Below are 27,450 nucleotides of genomic sequence, written 5' to 3'. Positions count from 1 at the left end.
CTGCTGCTGCTAAGTCGCGTCAGTCGTGTCCGACTCTGCGACCCCATAGACAGCAGCCCACCAGGCTCCCCCGTCCCTGGGATTCTCCAGGCAAGAACACTGGAGTGGGTTGCCATTTCCTTCTCCAATGCGTCAAAGTGAAAAGTGAAAGTGAAGTCGCTCAGTCCTGTCCGACTCTTTGCGACCCAGTGGACTGCAGCCCTCTGTCCATGGGATTTCCCAGGCAAGAGTACTGGAGTGGGTGCCATTGCCTCCTCCCCAGATAGCTGAGGCGCCTATAAAAGGAATGATTTCAGTGAGCCCAGACTTGCATCTTCCCATACACAGTTGTTCTGGTTTAGTCACTAAGTTGTGTCTGACTCTTTGCTACCCAACCCCATGGACTGCAGCCCAGCAGGTTCTTCTGTCCATGGAATTTCCCAGGCAAGAATACTGGGAAACGGTTGCCATTTCCTTCTCCAGGGGATCTTCCCCACCCACTGATCAAACCCACAGATCACACCCCAGTGTCCTGCACTGGCAGGAAGATTGTTACCTCTGAACCACCAGGGAAACCCCTTCCATACATAGAAAAGTACTAAATTCCTTAACTTGGGATATCTGGTTTTCTTTAATTAACAATAACCTTCCCATGTTCAGACTACCTGCCCTTTGTTGCCAAGCTTCTGTGTGACCTGGCTCCTCCTCCCTCGCATGCCTGCCGCAGTTCTCCCCAGATTACTTGAGATGTTCCCTCCCTGGGTTACCTTCTAAAAATTTCCGCTGAGTAAAACCTAATGCTCAACATTCAGATTGCATGTACATTTTAAGTTGACAAGATGCACGCCAATACAGTAGTCACCAAGCATGACTTTTCAGCAAGCATTTTCATCATCTAGGGTAAATGTTAAAGAGAGTTCTAAAAGGGAATTTGCTTCACTATAAACGATGTGGTCTGTGTGATTCAGAGAGCTAATCAAAGACCTTGTCCACAGTGTGGCTTGGAGACACACTTTGAACCCATTTTTTAAGCAAGTTAAACTCAAACAGCATAGACAAGGGACCACTGTGAGGTCACTAACCAGGCCCAGTGACTTTGCAGGAAGGGTCATCGAGGATACTTCTGCTAACCGTTGCGACCACCCCTGATGGCTGCTAGGGTTTCAGCATCAAGACCCAGAGACTGAACAACAGCAAAGTGTTCACCACCACGGATGGAAACTTGGGTGATCCCCTTCAAAGGCTGAAAAACATTCCAGAACTAGGCGAGAAAAAGAACGGAGGATCCGAGAGCGGCCGGGGAAATCCAAAGCAGACTGGACGCGCGGTGAAGCCCGGAGGGCCCGGCAGCCCGCGAGCGGCGAGCAGAAGTTCCCCGCGGACACGCGGCCGCCTGCGACCTGCCCCAGGCGTGGTCCCCGCGGGCTCGCTGCCGGCGGCGGGGGAAGTGTCGAGACGCCCCCGCGCGGTGTGCGCTCCCACTGCAGGCGGCGGAGCTTTGGGGGGAAATGGAGCCAGGTGAGAAGCGTGCAGCCGCCGAGGTCCCACCGCGCGGGAGGACGCGGGATGAGGGAGAGGCGAGCGATCGCGGGCTCCAGAGGGGAGGGGGCTCCGAGGTGGCGCCTGGGGAGGGGGTTCCTGAAGCGGGAGGCTGGGTGCGAGCGCAGGGGAGGAGCCGCGGAGATGAGATAGGGGGTGCCCAGGGAGGGAAAAAGGGGACGGCAGACGGGGACGGGTGCAGCGAGGTCCCCGGCGAGCGGGAGAACACACGCTCAGCCTCCAGCGGGGGTCGGGGGGCCGGTGTGTGGACGCTGACGCGAGCCGAGGCGGCCGGGGGCCGCGGGGCGTGACCGCGAAGCCCCGCGCGCGCCACCGCCAGGGAGCAGGCGGGAGCGGGAGCTGGAAGCTGCGCGTCTGTCTGGAGGGCGCGGCGACAGCAGCCACCGAGGCGGGGCGGAGGCGAGGCCGAGTGCGCGTGTGCGGCCCACGCGGGTGTGGGGCGGCGGGAGCGCGCGTGCGCGCGGCCGGGCAGCCCGGGCAGCGGGTCCTGCGTGTGACGGGAGGTGGCGGCGGGTCCTGCCTGTGTCTGCGGCGGCGCCTGCTCCAGACGCCGGCGGCGGCGGCGGCGGCGGCGACCCGGCGGCGGGCGCGGAGATGTGGCCCCTGGTCGTGCTTCTGCTGCTGGGCTCGCTGCGCAGCGGTGAGTGGTCACCAGCTCTCGGTTCTGCAGCGTGGGTCTCGGCGCCCCAGCGGCGCTCGGGCGGCTGTGTGTGGGCTGCGCCCCGGCTGGCCCCGCGGCTCCCGGGAGAGGGTGGCCGGGGCGCGGGACGAGCGGGCCCCTGCACGCCCCGGGTGCGGACGCGGGGGGGCCGGCGGGTCATCGGCACCCCCTTCCTTTCCCTCCTCTTCCTCTTCGCCCTGGGTGATGAGAGCGGGGCACATCTTCGCCTGTTTGCCACCGCCGAGGAAGACTCCAGCCGTGCACCTCGCACAAAAATTAGCTGTGGAGAGACGGGGCGCGATCGGAGGCGAGGGGTGGGCAGCTGGTAGGGTACCCCTCTTTCGTACCCCTGCGTCTCCCCCTGCTTTAAACGTTTTGGGGGTTGAAGCAAGGAGAGTAGGAGGGCCCGAGCCTCTTGTGATGCAAGTACGCATTTTGGCAAAGTCTGCCAGAAGGGGTTTCCTGCGCTTGCCCTCCCACACGAACAGAGGAGTTAAGGGGACGTAAAGGACACAATTAAGTTTAATTTCCAACTCAGCGTTTAATCAGAAGATTCTCTGGCTGCCTTTTTTTTTTTTCAAACCCTAGAAATAAAGCTTACTGGATGGAACTCTACCCCCACGCCCCACCACCATCAGCCACTTCAATACAGTCTAAATTGCGCGTTCAAGTTTTGCTACTTTATTTAGGGGAACCGTTTTAAAAGTAATCCAGATTTCGCTTCAAGTATGCAGATACTAACCTCTAGTCAAAACACATTTGCGGTAGAGTGGGATTTGGTGTCTTTCAACGCCAAAGGCGTTTTGGCCCCTCAAGCTTTTGGAATCCATTTCGCTTTTTTTGAAACGTGTTCTTCGCCTGTAAAAACTGAGGAAGGGATAGGAATTTTCGTGGCTCTGTAGTGCCTGTCTGGAGAAGGCGATGGCACCCCACTCCAGTACTCTTGCCTGGAAAATCCCACGGACGGAGGAGCCTGGTGGGCTGCAGTCCATGGGGTCGCTGAGAGTCGGACACGACTTCACTTTCACTTTCACTTTCCACTTGCATGCATTGGAGAAGGAAATGGCAACCCACTCCAGTGTTCTTGCCTGGAGAAGCCCAGGGACGGGGGAGCCTGGTGGGCTGCCGTCTCTGGGGTCGCACTGAAGCGCCTTAGCAGCAGCAGCATAGTGCCCGTCACACTTCACATCTGTACATTCTGTTGTGAACTTTTTATAAAATTCAGAATTGAGTTAGAGTAGTAGTACCAGGCAGTTGTTACATTTAATTCTGGAATGCTAAATTAATTAGATTTTAAATGGGTTATTAGGCTACCTCTACCATTCGTGAAGGCTTGTGATTTAAGTTTTGTTTTTTTTTTTTTTACAAAATACGCTTTGTTTACAAAATGCCCTTATGTCCCGACTTTGCTCCTTCCTGCTCTGTGAAACCTCCTGGGATGTTGGAGCTCTTAATAATCAATCTCTATTATCTAAGGGTTGATATTAGGTAAGGTAGTGTCTTCTGTTATCATCCTTAACGCCTTGTTGCCTGTCACCATCATTATAGCTCAGATAATACTGCTTTCAGAAACCTGTTGTATGATCAGAAAGCCTTATACTGAACCCGGTTATGAATTTGTAATAAAATATTGCTAATTCAGACCGATGGTCTCAAAGCTAGTTTGAAGCATTAAAAAATGTGAATCATGCACTGTTTTAAAAACAAGGGTCCTATTTTCAAGTAGATTAGAAAAAACTGCTAGAATAATACTTTTGAGGATAGAAATGGTTAGGCCTCCTTTAGTAATAGGTATGATAACGTATGATTAGCATTCATTTACATGCAATATTAATGTGCTCAAGTCCCTCCCGAGTCTTAGAATTCAGAATTTATGGTCTTTTATTGTACTTAGCTAATAATGATCTAAAAAAAAAAACCAAAACAGAGGTATTATACATTTGAGTTGTTAAGTGTTGAATATAAAACAGGAAGGGATAATGTTTGTCATAAGCTATACTGTATTTTTGTGTTTAATATGTAGTTTTAAAAGAGCACGTAGGAAGAAATGTTACATTTCAGAACACAAGCAATTATAAACCCAAGTATTTGGAAGGCTGAATTTAGATTCTCGAATGAGTAAGAAAGTCATGGATTTGTACGTTTATTTGTACTCTGGTTTGATTTTGCTGTTGGTTTCACTTATAAATGATTGGTAGTCAAAGGCTATTTCCTGGTAGCCACTACAGATTCAGTTGATCTTTATAGTAAGGGAAGTTATCTAAAATGCCCATTCCTTTTAATTACAGGCAAAATACAGTTTTCTGTTTTGGTTTACAAGATGCAGAATGAATTATTACTATTCTCCTTTCCTCCTCCCTCCCCCACATGCCCAATTATACGTTGTTTGAAAGCACATCATCAGTTTCAGTGATATTCACTAACTGGTAAATAAAAGGTTACTCAGATAATGATACTGATAGGAACCGTCTTTTCAGTGGTTGAATGATTTTTCTTTGTTTAAAGTGATTTTTTAAAATCATGGGTACACATGATTTTAAAACATTTTTGTTGTCTAAGTCTAGTAGTAATTTGACTGGCTTAAACAAAACTGTTTTCTTTTCTTCTAACAGATATATTATTTTGAACCACAATTTGCCGTTTTTAAGGAAGTAAATGCTTCCTTAAATGCACTTATTTCCGGGTCCGCCCAGCAGTTGAGAGGCAGGGTGCTACAGCATTGCACTAGATGCCTACTATTAGGACACCTGCTTGTGCTATCGTTGTATTTTGGCATGTGCTTTATGTTTGCCACTGAGTTGTTAATGAAGATTTGAAAGGCCAGGTTCTAAAGATGAGAAATAGGTGGTTCCCCCCAAATTGATAAACATTCTAAATGCAAAATGCATTATTAAAACTTAAGTTTGCATTCCTTAATATTAAATCAACTCTAGCTAGTATAGGTGTCATTTTTTAAAAATACATTCATCTTCTTTTAGAGACATAGTTTTCATGTAACCATTTTACCCCTCTTTTAGGTTATTTTGCTGTCATATGTATTGATACAAGATAAGAATTTCTGTATTTTTGTACCTGTGGCTCAGCCTAATATAACGCACTCCTGGGTTGTGATAAAGCAAATTTCACTCTGTGTACTAGTGCTGATATTTCTTCTACGATAAAAGAACAAGAATGATGGTGTAGGATCAGTTTTGCTAAACACATTGTAGTACTAAAGTGAAAAAATGTATAGAGCACTCAGGAAATTTGATTGTGGTATACCTAGACTAAGACAGTAGAATCTGGGTTTTCATTCTCTGTGGTTACATGGAACATTCTCTGTGGTTACATGAAACAGGAATTAGAAGCTGCACTCTGCTCTGAATATTTTATTCCATCTCCATGGTGTGTGTGTGTGCTCGCTTGCTCATTTGAGTCCTGCTCTCTGCGACCCCATGGACTGTGGTCTACCAGGCTCCTCCATCCATGGGATTTTTCAGGCAAGGATACTGGAGTGGTTGCTACTTCCTCCTCCAGAGTATCTTCCCGACCCAGGGATTGAACCCTCATCTCGTGTCTTCTGCATTGCAGGCCGATTACTTAACACTGAGCCACCAGAATCTGGTCAATCCCAGGGTTTGAGATTTAAATTAGGATTTAAATTAGGATTCAACTTAATGGCTCAAATGGTAAAGAATCTGACTGCAATGTGGGAGACCTGGGTTCAGTCCCTGGGTTGGGAAGATCCCCTGGAGAAGGGAATGGCAACCCACTCCAGTAATTCTTCCCTGGCGAATTACATGGACAGAGGAGCCTAGTGGGCTGCAGTCCATGGGGTTGCAAAGAGGCAAACACTGAGTGACTCATACACACGCACACACACACAAGTTAAACACCAAGCCAGGAGATTGGGTAAGTGCAGGATTTGTCAACATTGCTTATTCTGTTTCAGGGAAGTATGAACCCGTGTCAGGCTTTAAGCATTTTGTAAGGCCTTCTTGGGCATACAGACAAATTTCAGACTGTATGCCTCTTAATAACTTAAAGTGTAGCTTATAAAGAGAAGGGATTTTTTGTTTTTATACCTCAATAGTACTTAATATATTTGAAATGCTTGAAAAGGCTGTAATTGTGGATCTTACTGCCTTTAAGCTGCCCTGGGCCTTATAACTCTAGCTGGACTACTTCTGTTCTTATGGGGACCATTTAAAACCCCAGGGGGAGATCAGTTTGAGTCAGATGTAGACACCTGTGAACACCTGCCTTTTTACCCGACTTTATTTGGTCTCTGTTTAGGAGAGATCTGACTAAATCCTCGCTTTGACCCTAATTTTAACCTGAGTCAGTTTGAGACTCCAATTCTTCATACCAGAGCCCAAGCCTGATGGCAGAAATTAGATGGATTCATTTCTAAGCAGGTGTCTCAACGCATGAGCTTTGCTTCATTTACCTTAGTGTCTGCTGGGGCTTCTTACCCCATTCCTGATCATCCATCCTGAACAAATAATTAAGTTCCTACTCTGCTGCAGAAAATAGTGATGTGTGGTGTGGACTCTTTCAACTTCCCACCCACCATTACTAAACGTGTCTGTAATATCTTAGGCAACATTCGTCTCATTCTCTTCCTTCACCCAGTGTCAGAAGTGCTCCTTGTCACCTTTCCAAGGAAAGACCCCCCGTCTATAGATCTTTCACTTCCACCATCTCAGAGACCTGCCTAATCACCTTAATCCTTCAGGCTTGTACCTTAGATCTTTCCCTCTTCCTGGGTTCCTTCATCTCAGTTTGCAGACATGCTCAAGTCTGACTCCATATTAAAGACAAGCGAGAAGAGCGGCTCCATGCGCTTTCCATCATTGCCTCTTTCTCTTGTGTGTGTTAGTCACTCAGTCATGTCCAACTCTGCAACCCCACGGACTATAGCCCACCAGGCTCCTCTGTCCATGGCATTCTCCAGGCAGGAATACTGGAGTGGGTTGCCATTCCCTTCTCCAGGGGATCTTCTCGATCCAGGGATTGAACCTGGATCTCCCGCATTGCAGGCAGATTCTTTACCATCTGAGCCAGCAGGGAAGCACACAAAAGTGAAAGTGAAAGTTGTTCAGTCATGTCAGACTCTTTGCGACCCCATGATTTAGTCCATGGAGTCCTCCAGGCCAGAATATTGGAGTGGGTAGCCTTTCCCTTCTCCAGGGGTCTTCCCAACCCAGGTCTCCCGCATTGCAGGCGGATTCTTTACCAGCTGAGCCACGAAGGAAGCCTGCTTTCTTATACTGACAAATTTATTCATAGAGAATCACTGCCTCTTCTTTCTCCCCTCCCCTTCACTTCCAAAATTCAGTCTGACTCCAGTCCCTCGTCTGCTGACATTGCTGCAGATAAAGAAGCTAAGGATGAAATTTTAAATCTAGAGGCTTTTTTGTTTAAACTCATCCTGCTTAACATCTATTTTGTCCATAGTTAAGACCCTTCCATTGTGTCTGCAGTGGTGTTCTTTGCTGCCTCTTTTTCTTCACCTCTTTCTCTCGCATCCTTAGTTTGTTCCTCTTTAACTATTTGCTCCATAAATATTGATATTCCCCAGCATTTTATTCTCTGGTACCTGCTCTGTTTGCAGGAACTGTCTGAGTGATCTTGTTTATGCTCACAATTTCAGTTACCAGCTATATTCTTGGTAATTCCCAAGTCTTTGTAGCTCAGACCTTTCTCTTTAAATCCACATTGACATATCCTAGGATCTACTGGACACCTCCATTTCAGTGTACCACCGGTACTTTTAATACTCAGCCTATTAAATACTGAAAGAATATTTACTGCTGAATCTCTTAAGTATCTTTACTCTATAGTTAATCCACAATCTAACTAGTTATGCATACTATTTTAGTTAAAAACTAATTCTTCTCACTTCTCCTACTTTACCTCTCACATTTGACTTACATCCATTTGCTTTTTTTGTTCTTTCTCTATTATTTTTGGCCTTCTCTTCACTTGTCATTTCCCTGGATTATTGCAGCCATCTCTTAATGAATCTCCTTTCCCAAAGCTCTTCCTGTCCTCAATTCACCCTTCATACTGCTGTATTATTATTATTTTTTAAATGTAATTAAGTCTGAGTGGTTTGCCATTACTTAGGTTATCAGCTCCAGACTTCCCACAGTGACATTCAAGGAAGCCTTTACAATAAGTCTTAACCATCTTTTCCGGCCACTTTTCCTGGAGCTCTGTCAAATAATCATTGGCCTTTGGGTATTCTTTCTTTATTCCTCTGTACTTGTTATGACCTAAAAAGCCCTTCCTTTTCTAGGACATTACAACTCATCCAGTTTAAACACCACCCAGTAGGAGGAGCATTCTTAGAGATGTCAAGTAATTTTAAAGGCACTGTTCCATCCAATCTGCATCTGACTTGGTTTAGATTTTTCATTAAAATATGTAGCTTCATGATACCATAATTAGGGCTATAGAAGTAAGAAACAGTGGAGGAGTCTCTTGAAATATGGAAGAAGAGTGAATCTTCCCTGATAGGATATTTAGGTTTTCCTTTCATGGGATTCACACTTTAAATTTTTACATTCAGAAGGAATGTATTGAGCCCTGCTGGCTGGACCCTGAATTAGATCCATAAGATATCAAATGAATACATTGTCCTTGTGTTTCTACCTTTTTATCCTAATGGAGAAATCAGTAGAGTGAAACAGTAGTTACAAGATTTGGTACTGAGCAACAGCGCTTGAACGGTGGGGGCGGGGGCAGAAATAGGAGCAGTAAGGAGGGATGAACAGAGTTGGGTAATGAGTAGGGTTGAGGAGCAACGACGGGGGACAGGATTGAACAACTCAGCCGTGCCTTCAGGAAGAGCCAAAGTCAGTGAATTGTGGCTGCCCTTTATTGAACGTTCGCTGTGTAAGTGAAAGGCGCTGCAGTAGGAACTCCATGCTCATTATCTCGTTAAATCTCAACAAAATCCCTATGAGGTGCACATGATCACTGGCCACATCTTATAGGTGAGGAAGCTGAGATACAGAAGTTAAGTAACTTGCCTAAGGTTATGCACCTAGGAAGTGTAAGTCTTGAGCCAAGTGTGTGCGCTACCTGTACCTCCAGTGGAAGGTATGGGCCTCCTGAGGCTGGGTCACAGCTTGTGTGAGTGGGGGACTGCCTGGAAGTGAGAGTACTTCTGCATATCCAGGGAATTGCTAGAAGGTCATTACGATTGAAGCTTACTTGGGAAATAAGAGTGTAGGAGGTGAGGACCGACAGGATCCGGAAGGACCTGGTTTGTATTCCATGCTGAAGCTCTTGAATTTAGCCTGAAAGTGGGGGAAGGAGTGCTGTTAAAGTATATTAGGCATAGGAGTGCACATTTGTGTTTGGAACAGTTATTTTGGGAACTGTGCAAAATGCATGACTGGGATGGGGAAACTTTGAGGCTGGAGACAGGGAGCTAGTGAGGGGTTGCAGCAATAGTTCAAGGCAGAAATGATGCATGTCTAGTTAATTCATATAGCAGACCTTGGATTTAGGAACAGTTACATAGGTCGAGCCCACCCAGAACTCGCCTGGCTGAGGAGAGGGCGGAATCTAGCATGATTGTTAGGTCTAGGTCTGGTCGACTGGTAGATAATGAAAAGCACTTTAGGGAGGTGAGAATCTGGGATGAACGTAGGCAGAAGGTAGACAGATTTTTGTTCATGTTGATTCTGAAGTAGCTGTAGTACATCCAAGGGGAAACGCATAGCACATCGTTGGCTTCCCAAGCTCTGCAGCTAAGGAGAAAGGTGGAACCTAGTTAAATAAGATGTGTGGGTAGTTAATACCTGGGGTAAGGGAGAATACTGGAGTAGGGAGGGGTGGGGGTCAGGGTAGGAAGTCCTTAGCAACCTAATGTGTATTGCGAGTCAAGGAATAGGTTTCAGTAAAGCAAGCAATCTGCGATGAGTTGGAGAAAGCACTAGCAGGAAATTCAGAGATACAGAAGCCAGGAGACAAGAAAAGGGCTCCCCACAGACTCAAGAACTGTAGAGAAGTCAAGATGGAGAGTGAGCCACATGCATTCCATGTTCACGGGATGCTTGGCAACTTTGGCAAGAGCCGTTGCAGTGAAGAGGGCAAGGTAGAGGCCAGGTAGCAGGGATGTAGGAGGTAAGAGGTGAAGAAATGCATTCAGATTATCTTTCTAGATGCTAGGAAAGAGAGAGACAAGTACAAGGGATTTTTTTCCCCCCAGTTGGATAATATTCAAATATTAAAAAAAAATTTTTTTAAACCTATTGTAAATGAACTTGGGGGATGTCAGAGGATGGCAAGCAACTATGGGAAGCCCTTGATATTGATAAGTGTGGAGATGGACACAGAAACTAGCTCTCAAGTGAAGGAGTTCATTTCTGAAGAGGAAGCAGTGAGGGGAAGAGAGGTGTGGATAGGTGGGGCAGCAGGAGAATGTCTAGGGGGAAGTGTTGGAAGCTTCTGGTTTCTTATCTGGAGGACTCAGTTTGAAGTAATAGGAAGGGAGGGCTCCTTTGGAGAGTATTGGGTAAGCTCTTACAAAAGGAGAGTATTTTCAGAGTTGTTCTAAAGGAGAGAAATTTTTCATGGAACATGTGAAAAGGTAAGAGTGAAGGCCTAAATAAATGGGCAGAGTCTGTGATAGTCTTCTGTTTTTCCTGTAGTAGCAACAAACATTTTCCTAGATGTCTGAAGACTGATCACTCTCTTGCCCATCCACAGCACGTTGTTCATATAGGAAAGAAAGCACTTGCGACCTTGGGTTATAAAAAGTGTGTGTCAGTCTCCCAGGGCTTCCCTTGTGGCTAAGCTGTTAAAGAATCCGCCTGCAATGCGGGAGACCTGGGTTCCATCCTTGTGTTGGGAAGATCCCCTGGAAAAGGGAACGGCTACCCACTCCAGTATTCTGGCCTGGAGAATTCCATGGTCTGTATAGTCCATGGGGTCTCAAAGGGTCGGACATGACTGAGCGACTGTCACTTTCACTTTCATCAGTCCCCCAGGTGAGAATTTTTAAGATTTTTAAAGAGGATTCCTACATTTTTTTCATTATTGTATCCACACCTCCTGCTAAGTGTTTCAGATCAGGTGAGACGGTTTGAGCTGGTAGTCTGTATTCACAAAAGTTGTAAGGTCCAATATTTTTGGCATTTGATATAAGTTAATTTTTCCATTTCGTTTGTTAATTTATCTGGGACTCCGGCATCATGGATGGTTATACTTATCAATTCCTATCTGATTAGACTGCTGTAGGCATTTCTTGATAATTCAGAATTTACTTATTCATGATAATTATCTATGTGATCCTTTATTTGCTCTGTATATTTTAGATCCTTTCTTCACTTTGCTGTTTCATCAGAAGGCAGTAGGCAAAATAGAGAAAAACCAAATCAAATAATTTTACTGCTTAATAGCTGTCTAACAAATGTTGATAGAGGGTGAAGTTGTAGTTAACAGCTGATGAAGCAACATTTTTGGACTGTATTTATTCATTGTTAGTGCAAGGGTTAGTCAAGTTACAGGTGATCCAGGTCAATTTCACTTTGAATTTTGTTGACAGCATTTATTTAACTCAAATTGCTTCCGCTATAAAAATGGCTGTGTTAACATTACAACAAATACTGCCGTGGAATCAATGCTTTTTCTGTATTCTTTAGAAAATTCATTTTCTAAACACAAGTTATAAAGTCACTGAGTGCTTGCTGACCACTTTGTACTCACTTGGAGGCTTCTAAAAAAGTCTGCTGAGGTAACTTAGCTCTTCACTTGTATCTCTTTAATTAAAGGATAATTTTTAGGAGTTTGACTCAAACAAATACGAAATGCTCACGTGTCAAGGTTTTTATTTCACACATTAATTAACAAGCAAACCAACAAGATGGTACAACCATCTTGGTTTTAAAAGAGAACTGGAGGGGACTCCCCTGGTGGTCCAATGGCTAAGACTCTGCGCTCCCCGTGCAGGGGGCCCAGGTTTGATCTCTGGTCGGGAAACTAGATCCCATATGCCACAACTGGGAATTTGCATGCCACAATTAGAGATCCTGCATGCTGTGGCTAAGGACCCAATGCAGCCAAATAAATGTTAATTTAAAAAAAGAGAAAATTGGAAGAATAGACACATGTACATATAGGCAGTCAGGAATGGTGAAATGAATCTGTGGATAGATGCAAAGTTGGTCAGTGTCCTCAGGGCAATAAAATCTTTTTCTGTTTTTTGGCCATGCTGTGAGGCATGTAGGGTCTCAGTTCTCCAACCAGGGATCAAACCCATACCGACTGCAGTGGAAGCGCTGTCTTAACCGCTGGACTGCCAGGGAAGTCCCTAAAATGTAATTATTTAAAAAATTCCTCTTTTCCAACAGGTCCAAATCAACTGCAGAACAAAGTTTGTTTGTATCTCTATGGCTATGAATCGGTTGCATTACCATCAGTTTTCTACATCTTACAAAACTATAAAAACAGCCTAGTCTTGGCAAGAGGCCCAGGCTGCTATAGAGTTATTCCAAACGGATCTGTCCGATAAGGCCCAGCACCCCGTTGAAAGGACTCCCGGTAATCTTTTAGTCCATTTCAAAATTGTTGACCATAGTTTCTGACACTTTCCTTCCTTTCTAACTCCAGCATCATAACCACCACCCAGTGGAGACTATATTTCTCAGGGGAAGTAATTCATAACTCCAGCGTTTTGAAGAATGCAGTTGGAAGTCCAGGTTTTGCCTGGAGCTTCCTGATATTTAGGTGGCTAGAAATGGAGAGAACTGGGGGAAGGTGAGCTGTGGATGACCACAGGGTTGGTTTAGACTGCAGTTCCCAGAAATGTAACAGTTTAGACCTGCCAGTCAGAGAAGGTTCAGAGCATTCCATTAAGATGCTGGAGTGCCTAGTTTTTATGGTATGACCTTACATATTTATAGCATAGTATAGAGCACTTAGCAGTATGCTCTCTCCATTGATGCCAACCACAATTCTGTGAGGGGCTTCCCAGGTGGCGCTAGTAGTAAAGAACCTGCGTGCCATTGCAGGAGACGCACGAAATGCAGGTTCGATCCCTGAGTCAGGAAGATCCCCTGGAGAAGGGCGTGGCAACCCACTCCAGGATTCTTGCCTGGAGAATCCCATGGACATAGGAGCCTGGCAAGCTACAGTCCATAGGGTCTCAGAGAGTCGGACATGACTGAAGCGACTTAGCATGCACAATTCTGTTCATTTTTTGATCCTCTTACTTATAGAGAGTAAACCAAGGTGTAGAAAGTTAAGCGAATTGCTTAAGCTTGCACCGTGAAAAGTGACAGACAGAGGCGGGATTTGTTCTCAGGCTTCTGAACTTTGTTCAGTTCATATTCCATGCTGCAACCCAGCATTCAATTCAGTGGGCATTTACTGAAGAGTAATTATGTCCCTAGAGTGATAACACCCTGTGACCCTGATAAAGGGTCATCTTAAAGATGAGTGATTAGACCTAAGGTTTTGTTTATATCTGTCAATCCTTTTTTTAAAGGAAACACCAGCTCACTGCTTACATGAAAGAAGTGATAAATGGCTGAAGAATATGGAGGACAACTACAGTTTGTCCACATTTTTGCACATTCCACATGAAAGAGGACCCGTTTCTCAACCTCTTTTATAAGGCAACAACCAGTAGCTTATACTATGGAAAAGAGTTGATTGGATACATGCAACTTAGTAGTAGTATCTGCTCTTGGTTTCAGCTTGCACCTTAGCATTGTTTTCGGTGGTTTATGGTTTCTAGAAGGAGGGGATGCCTGTAATATATATTTGGAAGTTGTTCCTTAGTTTCAGTGAAATGTGGGAGTGGGAAAGTGCCATTCAATTGTGTATAATCCTTTTATGGTACTTGCATACCGAATGTCTGTTGCTGTCTGTATTTTGCAATGGGAAAATAGCTGTAGAGAATTTTTTTTTTTTTTTAATCCTTAGCATTCTAAGGCTTACCATCCTAGTGGAAAGATGTGATGTGATTCATGTGATTTATTTTTTATATTTAAGTACAGTAGAGCTTGCTACCTTTTTTGGAAATGCAACCTAGGGATAGAAATAAACTTCCTATCAGTTTAGCAAGTTCTATTTGGAGAAAGTGTATAGAAGTTGAGACTGAATATATTATTTGGTTTTACTTTCAATTTAAAAATTTTCTCATAGTAAAGACCGTATTTTTCTTTAAATATCAGAAGACACAAGCTTCAGAGTTTCCAAAGCCAGATACTACATCTGCATGTTCTAACTCAGTTGCTGAGTTTATCCCCAGGATGCATGAGAATGTATATTTTGTGTTAGTGGGAATGAATAAAGAAGAGGTACAGTGTCGTCTGTCAGCTGTGCACATTAATATTAAAATAATTTGTTCTTTTCGCTTCACCCATTTTCTCTATAGTTGCTTGCTTGCTTAAGTGAACAATAGAAGCACTTCTGTTTATCTTAAGAATTTGTAACATACCTAAGATCTCATAGTATTCTGTAATGAAATGTAACAATTTTATTTCTCTTTTCCAGGTTCAGCTCAACTAATATTTAATGTAATCAAATCTGTAGAATATACCGTATGCAATCAAACCGTTGTCATCCCATGTTTTGTTAATAATGTGGAGACGAAGAACGTTACTGAATTGTATGTCAGATGGAAATTCAAAGGAGAAAACATTTTCATCTTTGATGGAAGTCAGCGGATGTCCAAGTCCAGCAGTAACTTTTCTAGTGCAAAAATCACACCATCGGAATTACTGCGTGGCATTGCCTCTTTGAAGATGGATAAGAGTGATGCCGTCTCAGGAAACTACACTTGCGAAGTAACAGAATTGAGCAGAGAAGGGGAAACCATCATAGAACTAAAATATCGTGTTGGTAAGACTTCTGTAAACTTTCCCTGTTATTTCTTCTGCAGCAACATGATCTTGTTAAAGGAGGGTAAAATGGGGCTAGGAACTTCTTTGAATCAAAAAGCATACTATTAATACTAAATGTTGTTGGAGTGTTTAGCAGCATTAAGATCATGAGTTTTATCTTATTTGCTCTTTTGGTTTTCTCAATAAATCTCCTCTGTTGGTTGATAATTTGTGCATTGTGTGGTCCTCAACCTTTAGGTCTGAGGACTGTTACATTTGCAGGGAGCAGTCCAGGGGTCATCTCCTCTGCATTTCTGTTTGCTGCCATCAGAAGTACTTTCTTTCACATGATTAATTTTCAATCCTTTCCCCCAATTACTTCACCTTTTTTTTTAACCTTACACTTTGATCAAGGGTTGCCAAGTCCCAAACATGCTTCCTCTGGAAAAAACAGATTAGGAGGAGAATAAGAATATTAAAAATCATGTTATGATAGCTGATTCCTTGAGATTTCCTGTGTTTAACCTTGTTTTGGTGTTGTCCACCCACCCCCCCAACCTTGGCCAAGATGTGGGAGAGCTAGGGATTCAATTTGATATCTTTAAATTCAGCTTTGATTATAGTCGCATGATCCTGCCCTTTCTGAGTTGCTGAGTTGCATAAAGCAGTAAAGTTAGCTGAGTAAAAAGTTTTCATTTCTTTCCTATTCCTTGCAGTGCCAGCTAAGTTCTTCAGCCACACAGAGGTACATTTCAGCTTACTGTTTTGAAATCTCTATTTAGAATTGCTAGCTATATTACTGATCTCAGGATTAGACCATACTTTGAGAACCTGCTCTTTTTGTGGACTCAGATCGGTTCCATTGGATCCACTATTTGCCTCTGTTCTTCTTGCATTTACCATGAATAAATGTCTGTTACCACACTGGGAATGAGGTGCTTGGGTTGATAGACTACTTTGACATTGCTTTGTATTAGAAAATCAGCAGATCTGGGTTTTATCCCCTGTTCTGCAATTTAACTGTTCATCTTTATGCTATTGAGAAGTTACTTTGCCAAGTCCAGTTACCTCATCTCTCACGTGGGGATGAAGATAGATTCCCGCCTTTCTGTCTTATCCTAACAGTCTGAGGAGCACCAAATGGGGTCCCTGTGCACAAGCACTGTGTGAACTGAAGTGCTTACAGGTGTGAATCGTCTTCTTGGGATGTTCGTTTTATGAGGGATGGTGTCAAGTTGTGAAGCTGGCCTGCGGTTGTGAGAGGGATTCTTGTGCCACGAGGAGAGGCTGAGAGATGGCTTAGAGTAGGCTAGCAGAATCTGGAAGGCTTTTCTGCTCAGAAATCTCGCTTACATTGTAACTTGTATTAATTGGTACTAATTTAGGCTGAAGAGCTTTTTTTTTTTATTGTTTTGTTTATTTTAAAGCATACCTTTCGACAGGGGGTCGAATCTGGAATTGCATAATCTAATATCTAGTTGAAGTTTTTTCTGAAGAAATGTACAGTTTCATTGGAATGAAAAAAAAAAAAACATAGGGATCAATCGTTTGGTAGTTGTCTAGGCCACTGAGAGGTATTCTCAAGATATGAGACTTGAAGGACCAGAAGATGGAATGAAGATGAATGGGAAAGGAATACCAGCATCTGGAGATGAAGTGAAAATTTATAATTTTGTGTGTCTGTGATTGTTTCATTTTTCTTTATTTTCAAAGTACCCTATAAAAATATGAACTATGTTTACTTTGGGACCATTCAAATGAGGAAGTATTGTTTCATTGTAGAGAATGTAGAAAATTCTACCAGAGGTCTCAGACATTTGGCTTTGCACTCATTTTTTATTTTTTTGAAATAACTATAGATTCACAGGAAGTTCACAGAAATAAAAGATTCACAAAAATAAAACCTAACAGTGCTGGGTGCTGTGTACTCTTTGCTCAGTTACTCCTAATGCTTACATCTTGTGTAACTATAAAAAAACAAAACAGAACTGGGAAGTTGACAGTGGGACAGTGTATGTATATTTCTTTTTCATTTTGTGATATGTGTATTTGGGTAACTGCCACTGCAGTCAGGACGTAGAACTATTTCATTAGCACAAAGCTCTCCCTCACGCTAACCTGGCAAATACTAACTTGTCCCCCTTGTCTGTAGTTTTGTCATTTTAGCACTGTTATGTGAATGGAATCATACAGTATGTGATCTTTTGAGACTGGCTTTTTTCAGTCAGCACAGTACCCTTGAGATCTAACCAAGTTGTTGCCTGTATCAGTAGTTTCTTCTCTTTCTCTGTTTTTTTGGCTGAGTAATATTCCATGGTATGGGTATATCACAGTTTGTTTAACAGTGCACCTGTTTTAGGACATCTTGAGTGTTTCCAGTTTTTTGGCTATTACAACTGGGGTTGCAGTGAATTAATCATGTGCAGGTTTCGTAGGTGGACACAGTGTTCATCTCTCTGAATAAGTAGAGATTATTTGGTTGTTTGCATGTGTATGCTTAGTTTTTAAGGGAACTGTTGAACTGTTTTTCAGAGCGGTTGGTCCATTTGATATTCCCATCAGCAGCATATGAGTGATCTCGTTTCTTCACATCCTTGCTGGCATCTGCTGTTGTCATGTCATTGTTTTGCATCCATTTTTTACTGGGGGGAAAAAAAGGACCCTTCTTCCAACAAAAAGTTAGTTGGAGCAGGACTGTTGCAGTGGAATACAAATGTATTGTCATAATGGAACTTGCCCATCATATGGACATCGGAGATTTAGGCAATAGAAACCAATTTTTTAGACATAGATGAGGAACTGAAATTGTGTCATAGAGAATTCTACTTAGTAGAATGTGAATTAAAGGTGGCTATTCTTTGTGCCATTCTTTTAAGTACAGTATTTTAGAAATACTACCTGTCAAATATATATAAAATCCTTTGTATATATGTGTGTGTATATTATATGCCTCTGGTGCCTATGTATAGTATGGTACCATGGACAGAGCATAGGACTTGAATTTAGAAAGCTCTTTAAATACATTTTTATTTTCTAGTTTAAGAAAATTTGGATAAGAAAGTCAACCTGTCAGGCCCTCTGTTTTTACCTGCTCGTGGGGACCATTTCATCAAAGTCTTGCTCACTTAACCAGAGATTTATTGAGCACCTACTATGTGCTGGGCCATGTGCTGGGCACAGTGGACTCAGTGATGACTAAGGCGTAATCCCTGATTTCGGGGAAGTGATCGTACAGTGCCACAGGAAAATAATCTTACATTTATAAGGGCACATACCAAGTAGTTTATGTTTATTGTGTCTTGAATTTGAGAACTCTGGGAGTTAGTTATCAGTCTTACCATTTAACACATGAAGTAAGGGAGATTTAGAGTACTTGTTTAAAATCAGTGTCATAGCCAGGATTTTAACCTAGTTTTGTCTTTCTTTAAAACCAGTATGTTTACTACCACTGTATTTGGTTGCTATGAAAACATCTTGTAAACAACCAAATTACTAAATGTAAATAATAATGGTTGTGCAATGTGTTACTCATATTTGTATTTATAGTATAGTGATACAAAAACTTAGAAGCTTAAATTTTTACTTTTTTCTGAGTAAGCTCTTAGGGTTTTGTTTTAAAAGGTCTGTTCAAGTTTAGAAAAGTTGCCATTTCCGTTATCATCAACATGAAATATGTTATGTTCCTAACATTGACGTGAAGGCATTTTGAGATCCTTGTGTTGGTTTTCTAGTGCATGTGCAAACAACCACAAATGCAGCAGCTTTAGACTGCACCCATTTATTAGCTCACCACTTTGTAGATCACAGCTGTGGTCACGGTATAACTAGATTCTCCATTCGGTCTTATGAGGCTAAAATCAGGATGTTTGCAGGCTGTGTTCTCATCAGAAGCTCAGGGTCTTGCTCCAAGCACACGTGGTTGTGGGAGAATTAATTTCCTTAGAACTGAGGTCCCTGTTTCTTTGCTGGACATCTGATGAGGGCTTCTCTTAGCTCCTAGAGGTTGCTCTATGCTTGCTCCAGGAGCTCTTCCACATTTAAAGTCGGCTAAGATTAATCTTCTTCTTGCTGATTCCTTTGCACATGTTGATTTTTTTTTTTTTTGGTGGGGGAGAGGAGAGGCTAGAACAATCCCAGATCCTTTTAAGGTCTTATTAGGTCTGCTTTCTCTCCCTTAAGACTAATCACTCTTTTTCAAAGTCAGCTGATTGAATCCCTTTTGCCATATGACACAACATAATCATGGGAATGAAATCCATCATGTTCACAGGCCCATCCTTCCCTAAAGGGGAAGGAGTTTTTAAAAAAGGCTTGCAGGGGGCAGGTTTTGGGAACCATCTTAGAATTATGGCTTTGATTAAGTAACTAGGGAGTATATCTTAGCCAAGTAAATACATCAAAAACAAAACGAAACAAAAAAAACCCTTCACAATCCTAAAGCATCAGTAAAAATGTGGCTTGAATTTTGTCAGAAATTTTATTGTGTTCTTCTTTTGTGGAAATGTGTTCTTTGTGCATGGAGGTGTACCTTGTATATATTTGAAGGAGTTGTTGTTGTTTAGTCACTAAGTTTTGTCCAACTCTTTTGCTACCCCATGGACTGTAGCCTGCCAGACTCCTCTCTCCATGGGATTTTCCTGGCAAGAATACTGGAGTGGGTTGCCATTTCCTTCTCCAGGGTTTCTTTCAGATCCATGGATGGAACTCACATCTCCTGCATTGACAGGTGGATTCTTTGCCACTGAGCAACCGGGAAAGTGGTCACATACATGAGTTCAGTTCAATTCAGTTGCTCAGTCGTGTCCGACTCTTTGCGACCCCATGAACCGCAGCATGCCAGGCCTCCCTGTCCATCACCAACTCCCGGAGTTTACTCAAACCCATGTCCATTGAGTCGGTGATGCCATCCAACCATCTCGTTCTCTGTCGTCTCCTTCTCCTCCTGCCCTCAATCTTTCCCAGCATCAGGGTCTTTTCCAATGAGTCAGCTCTTCACATCAGGTGGCCAAAGTATTGGAGCTTCAGCTTCAACATCAGTCCTTCCAATGAACACCCAGGACTGATCTCCTTTAGGATGGACTGGTTGGATCTCCTTGCAGTCCGAGGGACTCTCAAGAGTCTTCTCCAACACCACAGCTCAAAAGCATCAATTCTTCAGTGCTCAGCTTTCTTTATAGTCCAACTCTCACATCCATACATGACTACTGGAAGAACCACAGCCTTGATTAGACGGACCTTTGTTGGCAAAGTAATGTCTCTGCTTTTTAATATGCTGTCTAGGTTGGTCATAACTTTCCTTCCAAGGAGTAAGCGTCTTTTAATTTCATGGCTGCAATCACCATTTGCAGTGATTTTGGAGCACAGAAAAATAAAGTCAGCCACTGTTTCCACTGTTTCCCCATCTATTTCCCATGAAGTGATGGGACCAGATGCCGTGATCTTAGTTTTCTGAATGTTGAGCTTTAAGCCAACTTTTTCCCTCTCCTCTTTCATCAAGTCTTTTTAGTTCTTCTTCACTTTCTGCCATAAGGATGGTGTCATCTGCATATCTGAGGTTATTGATATTTCTCCCGGCAATCTTGATTCCAGCTTGTGCTTCTTCCAGCCCAGCATTTCTCATGATGTACTCTGCATATAAGTTAAATAAGCAGGGTGACAATATACAGCCTTGACGTACTCTTTTTCCTATTTGGAACCAGTCTGTTGTTCTATGTCCAGTTCTAACTGTTGCTTCCTGACCTGCATACAGGTTTCTCTAGAGGCAGGTTAGGTGGTCTGGTATTCCCATCTCTTTCAGAATTTTCCACAGTTTGTTGTGATCCACACAGTCAAAGGCTTTGGCATAGTCAATAAAGCAGAAATAGATGTTTTTCTGGAACTCTCTTGCTATTTTGATGATCCAGTGGATGTTGGCAATTTGATCTCTGGTTCCTCTGCCTTTTCTAAAACCAGCTTGAACATCTGGAAGTTCACGGTTCACATGTTGCTGAAGCCTGGCTTGGAGAATTTTGAGCATTACTTTACTAGCGTGTGAGATGAGTGCAATTGTGCGGTAGTTTGAACACTCTTTGGCATTGCCTTTCTTTGGGATTGGAATGAAAACTGACCTTTTCCAGTCCTGTGGCCACTGCTGAGTTTTCCAAATTTGCTGGCATATTGAGTGCAGCACTTTCACAGCATCATCTTTTAGATCTTATACATAATTTTATATAAAACATTGTTTTTACCCCAGAATCTCATTTTATATTTGGATATCCAATTCAGTGATCATCATACTTTTCCCATCTTACCAGTTAGAGGTACCATGTTTATGTCAATGAGAGAAGGTGAATTACAGTAGTGATTTTAAACTGAGTAAGTTGTGGGCCCCCCTACCCGCATAGCTACACACACACTATTGTTGGAGTAAAAGCTGAGAGGGGAGTGCATGTGAAGTGAAGTGAAATGAAAGTCACTCAGTCGTGTCCAACTCTTTGTGGCCCCATGGACTATACAGTCCATGGAATTCTCCAGGCCAGAATACTGGAGTGGGTAGACTTTCCCTTCTCCAGGAGATCTTCCCAACCCAGGGATTGAACCTAGGTCTCCAGCATTGCAGGTGGATTCTTTACCAGCTGAGCCATAAGGGAAGCCCAAGAATACTAGAGTGAGTAGCATATCCCTTCTCCAGAGATCTTCCCAACCCAGGAATTGAACCGGGGTCTCCTGCATTGGAGGCAGATTCTTTACCAACTGAGCTATGAGGGAAGCCCTAGAGAGTACATGATGTTTGGATAAACCCCAGGTAGTTTTGATAAGTTTCAGTTAAGAATCACTTAGTCAGTAATGTTATTTGTTCATAATCCTACCCCCCATCTTTGAAATAGCTCTTATACTTATTATTTATGCATAGAGGCGTAGAGTCAGCTGTTAGTCATCTACTCTGTCTCTCCATCTAATTCATGATTTCTTTCTACCATACCCTAAGTAGTTGGTCGTTGCAGACTTTTTACATAAATGTTTGACATGAGGAGGCTGTTACTTCCCAAAGGATTTTAGCCAATTATTAGGCAGTTCTAATTCTTCCTGACGTCAAACTAGAGCTTGCAACCCTACAATTTCTCACTCACTAGGAGGGCTGTGGTATTTCTCATCCTAGTTTATTCTTCTCTAGGGTAAAAATCCCCAGTTCTTTCAGCCATTGCTCATAGTTTCAGCATCCGCATTCTAGTCACTTTCCTTTGTAACCGTTCCCTATTATGTCCTTAAATTTGATGAGTAATCTGAACACAGGACTGGACTGCATTTGGCAAACACCTCCTACCTTTGTGCTCCTAGCTGATTGCTGCATTAACTTTCTGATAGGTCCTGCTTCTCTATCATCCATTCTCCTCATGGCTACCAAGGAAGATTTTAAGTGAATCATTTTTCTGCCCTGTTTGAGGCTTTCCAATAACTTTTCATTGCTTGTAGAATAAAATCCAGACTTTCTTAACAAGCTGATGAGACCCAGCATGATGTTAATCCCAGCACTCTTTCCATCTCATCGTGTATCATTAAATTTTAGTCACACTGGCCATCATGGAGTTGCTCAAACTTGCTGTTCCTTTGGTGTATCTTCTCCCCTGTCTGGAAATGGCAGGCTATTTCCAGGCCAAGGTTTGGGGCCAGTTCCTCTCCCCAGAGGCCCTTCCTTACTACCCACAAGAATCTTGCCCCTCAGCCCCTCCCCCTCCTCAAGTCTATGGCTCCACCTAGCTTGTTCACTGCTGAGTCTCAGATGCCTAGAAGAAATCCTATCCACACATGCATGCTCAGTTGCTCCGTTGTGTCCAACTCTTTGTGACGCTATGGACTGTAGCCTGCCAGACTCCTCTCTCCATGGGATTTTCCTGGCAAGAATACTGGAGTGGGCTGCCATTCCCTTCTCCAAGAGATCTTCCCAATCAAGGAGCTGATCTCCTTTGTCTCCTGCATTAGAGGCAGATTCTTTACCAGTGAGCCACTGGGGAAACCCACCCTGGTGGGCTTTTAATAAATGTCTGTGTAATAAATGAAAAATGAGTGGTCAGACCAGGTCAAACATACTTCCTATTTTCACTGGTAGATTTCTGTTAATAAATGCCAAGACTGTTGAATGTAGTTCTGTTGTGTAGGCAGGGAGGCCCATGAAATAACGTTACCTTCTCAGCCCATCTTGAATATGAGATCAGATACTGGCTGTACCTTGAAAGCAGCAACCACAAGATTTACTATCAGACCAGAAGTAGGGTGTGAGAGAAACCATGGAGTCAAGGATGATTCCAAGGCTTTTAGCTTGAGCAGCTGGAGAAATGGGGAAACTGAGAGGGTAGGTTTGGTGAAGGAGTAGGGGGAACTTGTGTCAGAAGTCAGTGGCTTAATTATCTAGGCCTCAGTTTCCCATATGATAAGAAGAGGTTAATTAATCCTCCTGTAATAATTGTGAGGATTTGGGGAGTTAATGATATACACAACTCAAAATAGTAAAGCAAGTAGAGAAAAATAAGTCAATTAAGAATAATCCTTAAATCATAGAGCTTTTACCAAATCCTTTGGGCATTTAGATGTGAAAACCTAGGGATAATTCATAAAGGTTTCTCTTGGTAGGATTTTAGATTGAATTGAAATGGATTTTCCTTGGTTAAGGAAGATGGTCAGTAATTGTTGGAAATTAAGGTATTAAATCAGAGGACATCTGTCTTTTGGTAGAGGTCTGCAACCATGAAAGCATCCACCCTTCACCCAAAAAAGCTGTCTTTCATTCACTCACTGTTTTTTGACTGTTGGGACCTTCAGCAAGAAACCAATCGAGTCTCTGCATGTATAGGGCAAAATGTTAGACTTTGGAAAGCTAATATCTGTGGTATAGAATTTATAACATTATTATATTCTGTGGATTATTGTTAGCATCTACCAGAGCTTAACATTATAAGCTAACTTGGGAAATGCATAGCTAGCATTACTGTATGGAAGTCCAGTAGTTTCCTTACATACTGATAAAGAGGCAGAACAGTGGAAGATTTGAAAGAGTTAATTTTAGACGAACATGAGTGCTTGCTTTGGACAAAATTAGCGTTTCCCTCGATACAGACAAACTCTGAAATGCTTTCAGTGCATTTGCTTTGCTTTATTGTTAGAGAAGAAATTTCACAGGTAAAATTATGGTCTTAAGAGTTAATAAGATGCAGCTAAACTTAATTTTTTTAAAGTTCTCAACAAACCTTCTTTGAAGACTTAACATCACAATTTCCTTTATGTGGAATGTATCATTTTATATTATCATTCTCTAGGTAACTTGTAACACACTTAATTGCTGTTGTTCAGTCACTAAGTCATATCCAACTCTTTGTGACCCCATGGACTGCAGCATGCAAGGCTTCCCTGTCTTCCACTATCTCCCAGAGTTTGCTCAAGTTCATGTCCATTGAGTCGGTAATGCTGTCTAACCATCTCATCCTCTGCCGTCCTCTTCTTTTGCCTTAATCTTTCCCAGCATCAGGGTCTTTTTAAATGAGTCGGCTCTTGGCACACTTAATAGAAGCTTCCTTAATAGCTCAGTTGGTAAAGAATCTGCCTATAATGCAGGAGACCCATGTTCAATTCCTGGGTCGGGAAGATCCACTGGAGAAGGGATAGGCTACCCACTCCAGTATTCTTGGGCTTCCCTCATGGCTCAACTGGTAAAGAATCTGCCTGCAATGCGAGAGACCTGGGTTTGATCCATGGGTTGGGAAAATCCCTTGGAGAAGGGAAAGCCTACCCATGCCAGTATTCTGGCCTGGAGAATTCCATGGACTGTAAAGTCCACGGGATCGCAAAGAGTCAGACCCAACTGAGTGACTTTCACTTCACTTCACTTAATACCTAAAGCCCCTCATGTTACTTTACACGTAAACAATCATTTGAGGCCTAATTATCCATAAATGCATCTTCTAATCTAGAGTAAGTTTGAGAAAAGCTAGGGCTCACATCTCTCTTGTTTTTAGTCAGAGTAAGGTGAAGGTACCCAGTAGTACAACTTCCTCATTTTGATACCCTGAGTCAGGCTTTATAAAAAGGCGCCACTGTTGGCTTAAGATAAATTCTTGGCATTTACACATAACAGGTATTCACTGTTCAGTTCAGTCCAGTTGCTCAGTTGTGTCCGACTCTTTGCGACCCCATGAATTGCAGCACGCCAGGCCTCCCTGTCCATCACAAACTCCCGGAGTTTACTCAAACTCATGCCCATCGAGTCAGTGATGCCATCCAGCCATCTCATCCCCTGTCATCCCCTTCTTCTCCTGCCCCCAATCCCTCCCAGCATCAGGGCCTTCTCCAGTGAGTCAACCCTTCGCATGAGGTGGCCAAAGTATTGGAGTTTCAGCTTCAGCATCAGTCCCTCCAATGAATACCCAGGACTTATCTCCTTCAGGATGGACTGGTTGGATCTCCTTGCAGTCCAAGGGACTCTCAAGAGTCTTCTCCAACACCACAGTTCAAAAGCATCAATTTTTCGGCACTCAGCCTTCTTCACAGTCCAACTCTCACATCCATACATGACCACTGGAAAAACCATAGCCTTGACCAGACGGACCTTTGTTGGCAAAGTAATGTCTCTGCTTTTTAATATGCTATCTGTAGGAGTGCGTAATTATAATTGCAGTTAATGTTTACTGAGCACTTGGTAAGTGCCAAGGTTTTTTATGTATTAACTTTGTTAGCAGTTACAACAGTCCAGTGTAACATCCACCAGTAACAGCCCAACAGCCCAACAGTGTAACAGCCACAATAGTCTAGTATAACAATGCAACAGTGTAACAGTCCAGTGTAACAATGAAGACACTGAAGAACAAGAAGGGTTAAGACTGTTCAAGGTCACAGAGATTGTAAGTTACGGTTGCTTTTCAAAGCCAGACACTGAGGCTTGTTCTAGAGCTAGAGCCTTGTTCTTAATTCCTGTGCCATACTGCCTCCTTCTAGAAGTCATAGGTTAGGAAATGGGTGAAAAGCTCTTACGTAAATAATTTTTTGTTTCATAAGTAAAATTTGTTGTATAAGTAAATGATATGTGTAGTTTGTTACTTATTTTAAAGCTGAAGTTTTAATTCAATTATTTTTATTTTCCATCTCCACAATAATATATATTGTTGACTAGTCACAGTTAGGAGTTAAAGTGATTATAGTGAGTGTTAATTGTGATTTTTGTTTTCTTTCTTCCCAGTTTCATGGTTTTCTCCAAATGAAAATATCCTCATTGTTATTTTCCCAGTTTTGGCTATACTTCTGTTCTGGGGACAGTTTGGTATTGTGAGTAAGTATTTATTTCTGTTTTTCGTTTATGTTTTAGTGGTTAAATTGTCATTTCTGGGAGGCAATGTTGGCAAAATGTTTAATTTAGCTGAATTGTATTAGCAAGTATGATATTGTGATAAGAATGTACAATCAATATTAATATTCTCATTGAAGTCTATATTGTCCTTCATAGTTTACTTTGGTTCACTTTTAATTCCACAGAAGGTTTTCATTTTTTAACTTCTTAAGAATTAACATTGTGAATCCTGATATTAACAGTACCTTTGACTCAGCTGGTTTTAATGTTTACAGAACATTTATACATATACTATTTTCTTTGGTAAAGATATGGTTACAGTCTACATTGGTGATAAGATAGGATATTGTAGAAGAAGGAATGAAGATGGCAGCGTATGAACACCCTGAGCTTACAACCTCCCCTGGCACATCAAAGTTACATTACAACTGTTTTCAGAGCAGCTGTCTCTGAGAATGACCCAAAGACTGATAGAGAACATATTCTACAACTGTAAAGAGGAAACCACAACAAGATGAGTAGGAGGGGCAGAGATGTGGTCTGGTCGGAACCCACACTTGGGGTCCTTAAGTGGGAGGAAAGTCACAGCAGTGGAGATCCTCCCTGAGGGGTCAAGCCCCACATCTGGCTCCCCATCCTGGAGGTCCTAAACCAAGTATGTGTATGTGTGTGTGTGTGTGTGTGTGCGCACGCACGCACATGCATCATTTGGTCATGTCCGACTCTCTGTGACCCCATGGACTGTAGCCCACCAGGCTTCTCTGTCCATAAAATTTTCCAGGCAAGAATAGTTGAGTTCAAGTGCCCAAAGTATCTGACCTTGAGTACCGGTGGGGCTTATGTTTGGGAGAACCAGAAGACTGTGGTATACCAAGACTTTGCTCTTAAAGGGTGTGTCCAAAAGCATCCTTGCTTCAAGTCCCAGCACAGAGGCAGTGCTTGACAGCTGTCTGGGTCAGACCCAGTGACTTTTCATGGAGAGCCTTGCTAGGAGATGGTAGGCAGCTGGGATTCCCCCCAGAACTGAGATGCTGGTGGCAGCCATTTTTGGATGCCTGAGCTGGGGGGCACCATGTTGGAATTGCCTCTCTCACATATTAGCACTTGGGGCT

At 42.9% G+C, this 27,450-nt stretch overlaps 1 protein-coding gene across 4 annotated transcripts in view; it reads left to right on the top strand.

Moving 5' to 3' along the window:
• Window positions 1-1,340: 1,340 nt before the first annotated feature.
• CD47 (CD47 molecule) overlaps window positions 1,341-27,450 on the top strand; it is a 61,703-nt gene continuing 35,593 nt past the window's right edge. For 3 of the 4 annotated variants that reach the window (XM_043448619.1, XM_043448617.1, XM_043448616.1), the window contains exons 1-3: window positions 1,991-2,179; window positions 14,699-15,046; window positions 26,231-26,320. In XM_043448619.1, coding sequence (XP_043304554.1) covers window positions 2,134-2,179; window positions 14,699-15,046; window positions 26,231-26,320 — 484 coding nt within the window. In that variant the 5' untranslated portion in view covers window positions 1,991-2,133. Of the gene's footprint in view, window positions 1,498-1,990; window positions 2,180-14,698; window positions 15,047-26,230; window positions 26,321-27,450 lie in introns of those variants that run through there. The other variant, XM_043448618.1, reaches the window with a different exon arrangement.

The sequence above is a fragment of the Cervus canadensis genome, chromosome 27 (genome assembly GCF_019320065.1).
Source record: "Cervus canadensis isolate Bull #8, Minnesota chromosome 27, ASM1932006v1, whole genome shotgun sequence".
NCBI lineage: Eukaryota > Metazoa > Chordata > Mammalia > Artiodactyla > Cervidae > Cervus > Cervus canadensis.
Note: the sequence above shows the minus strand (reverse complement) of the source record. Positions and strands in the feature narration are given on the sequence as shown.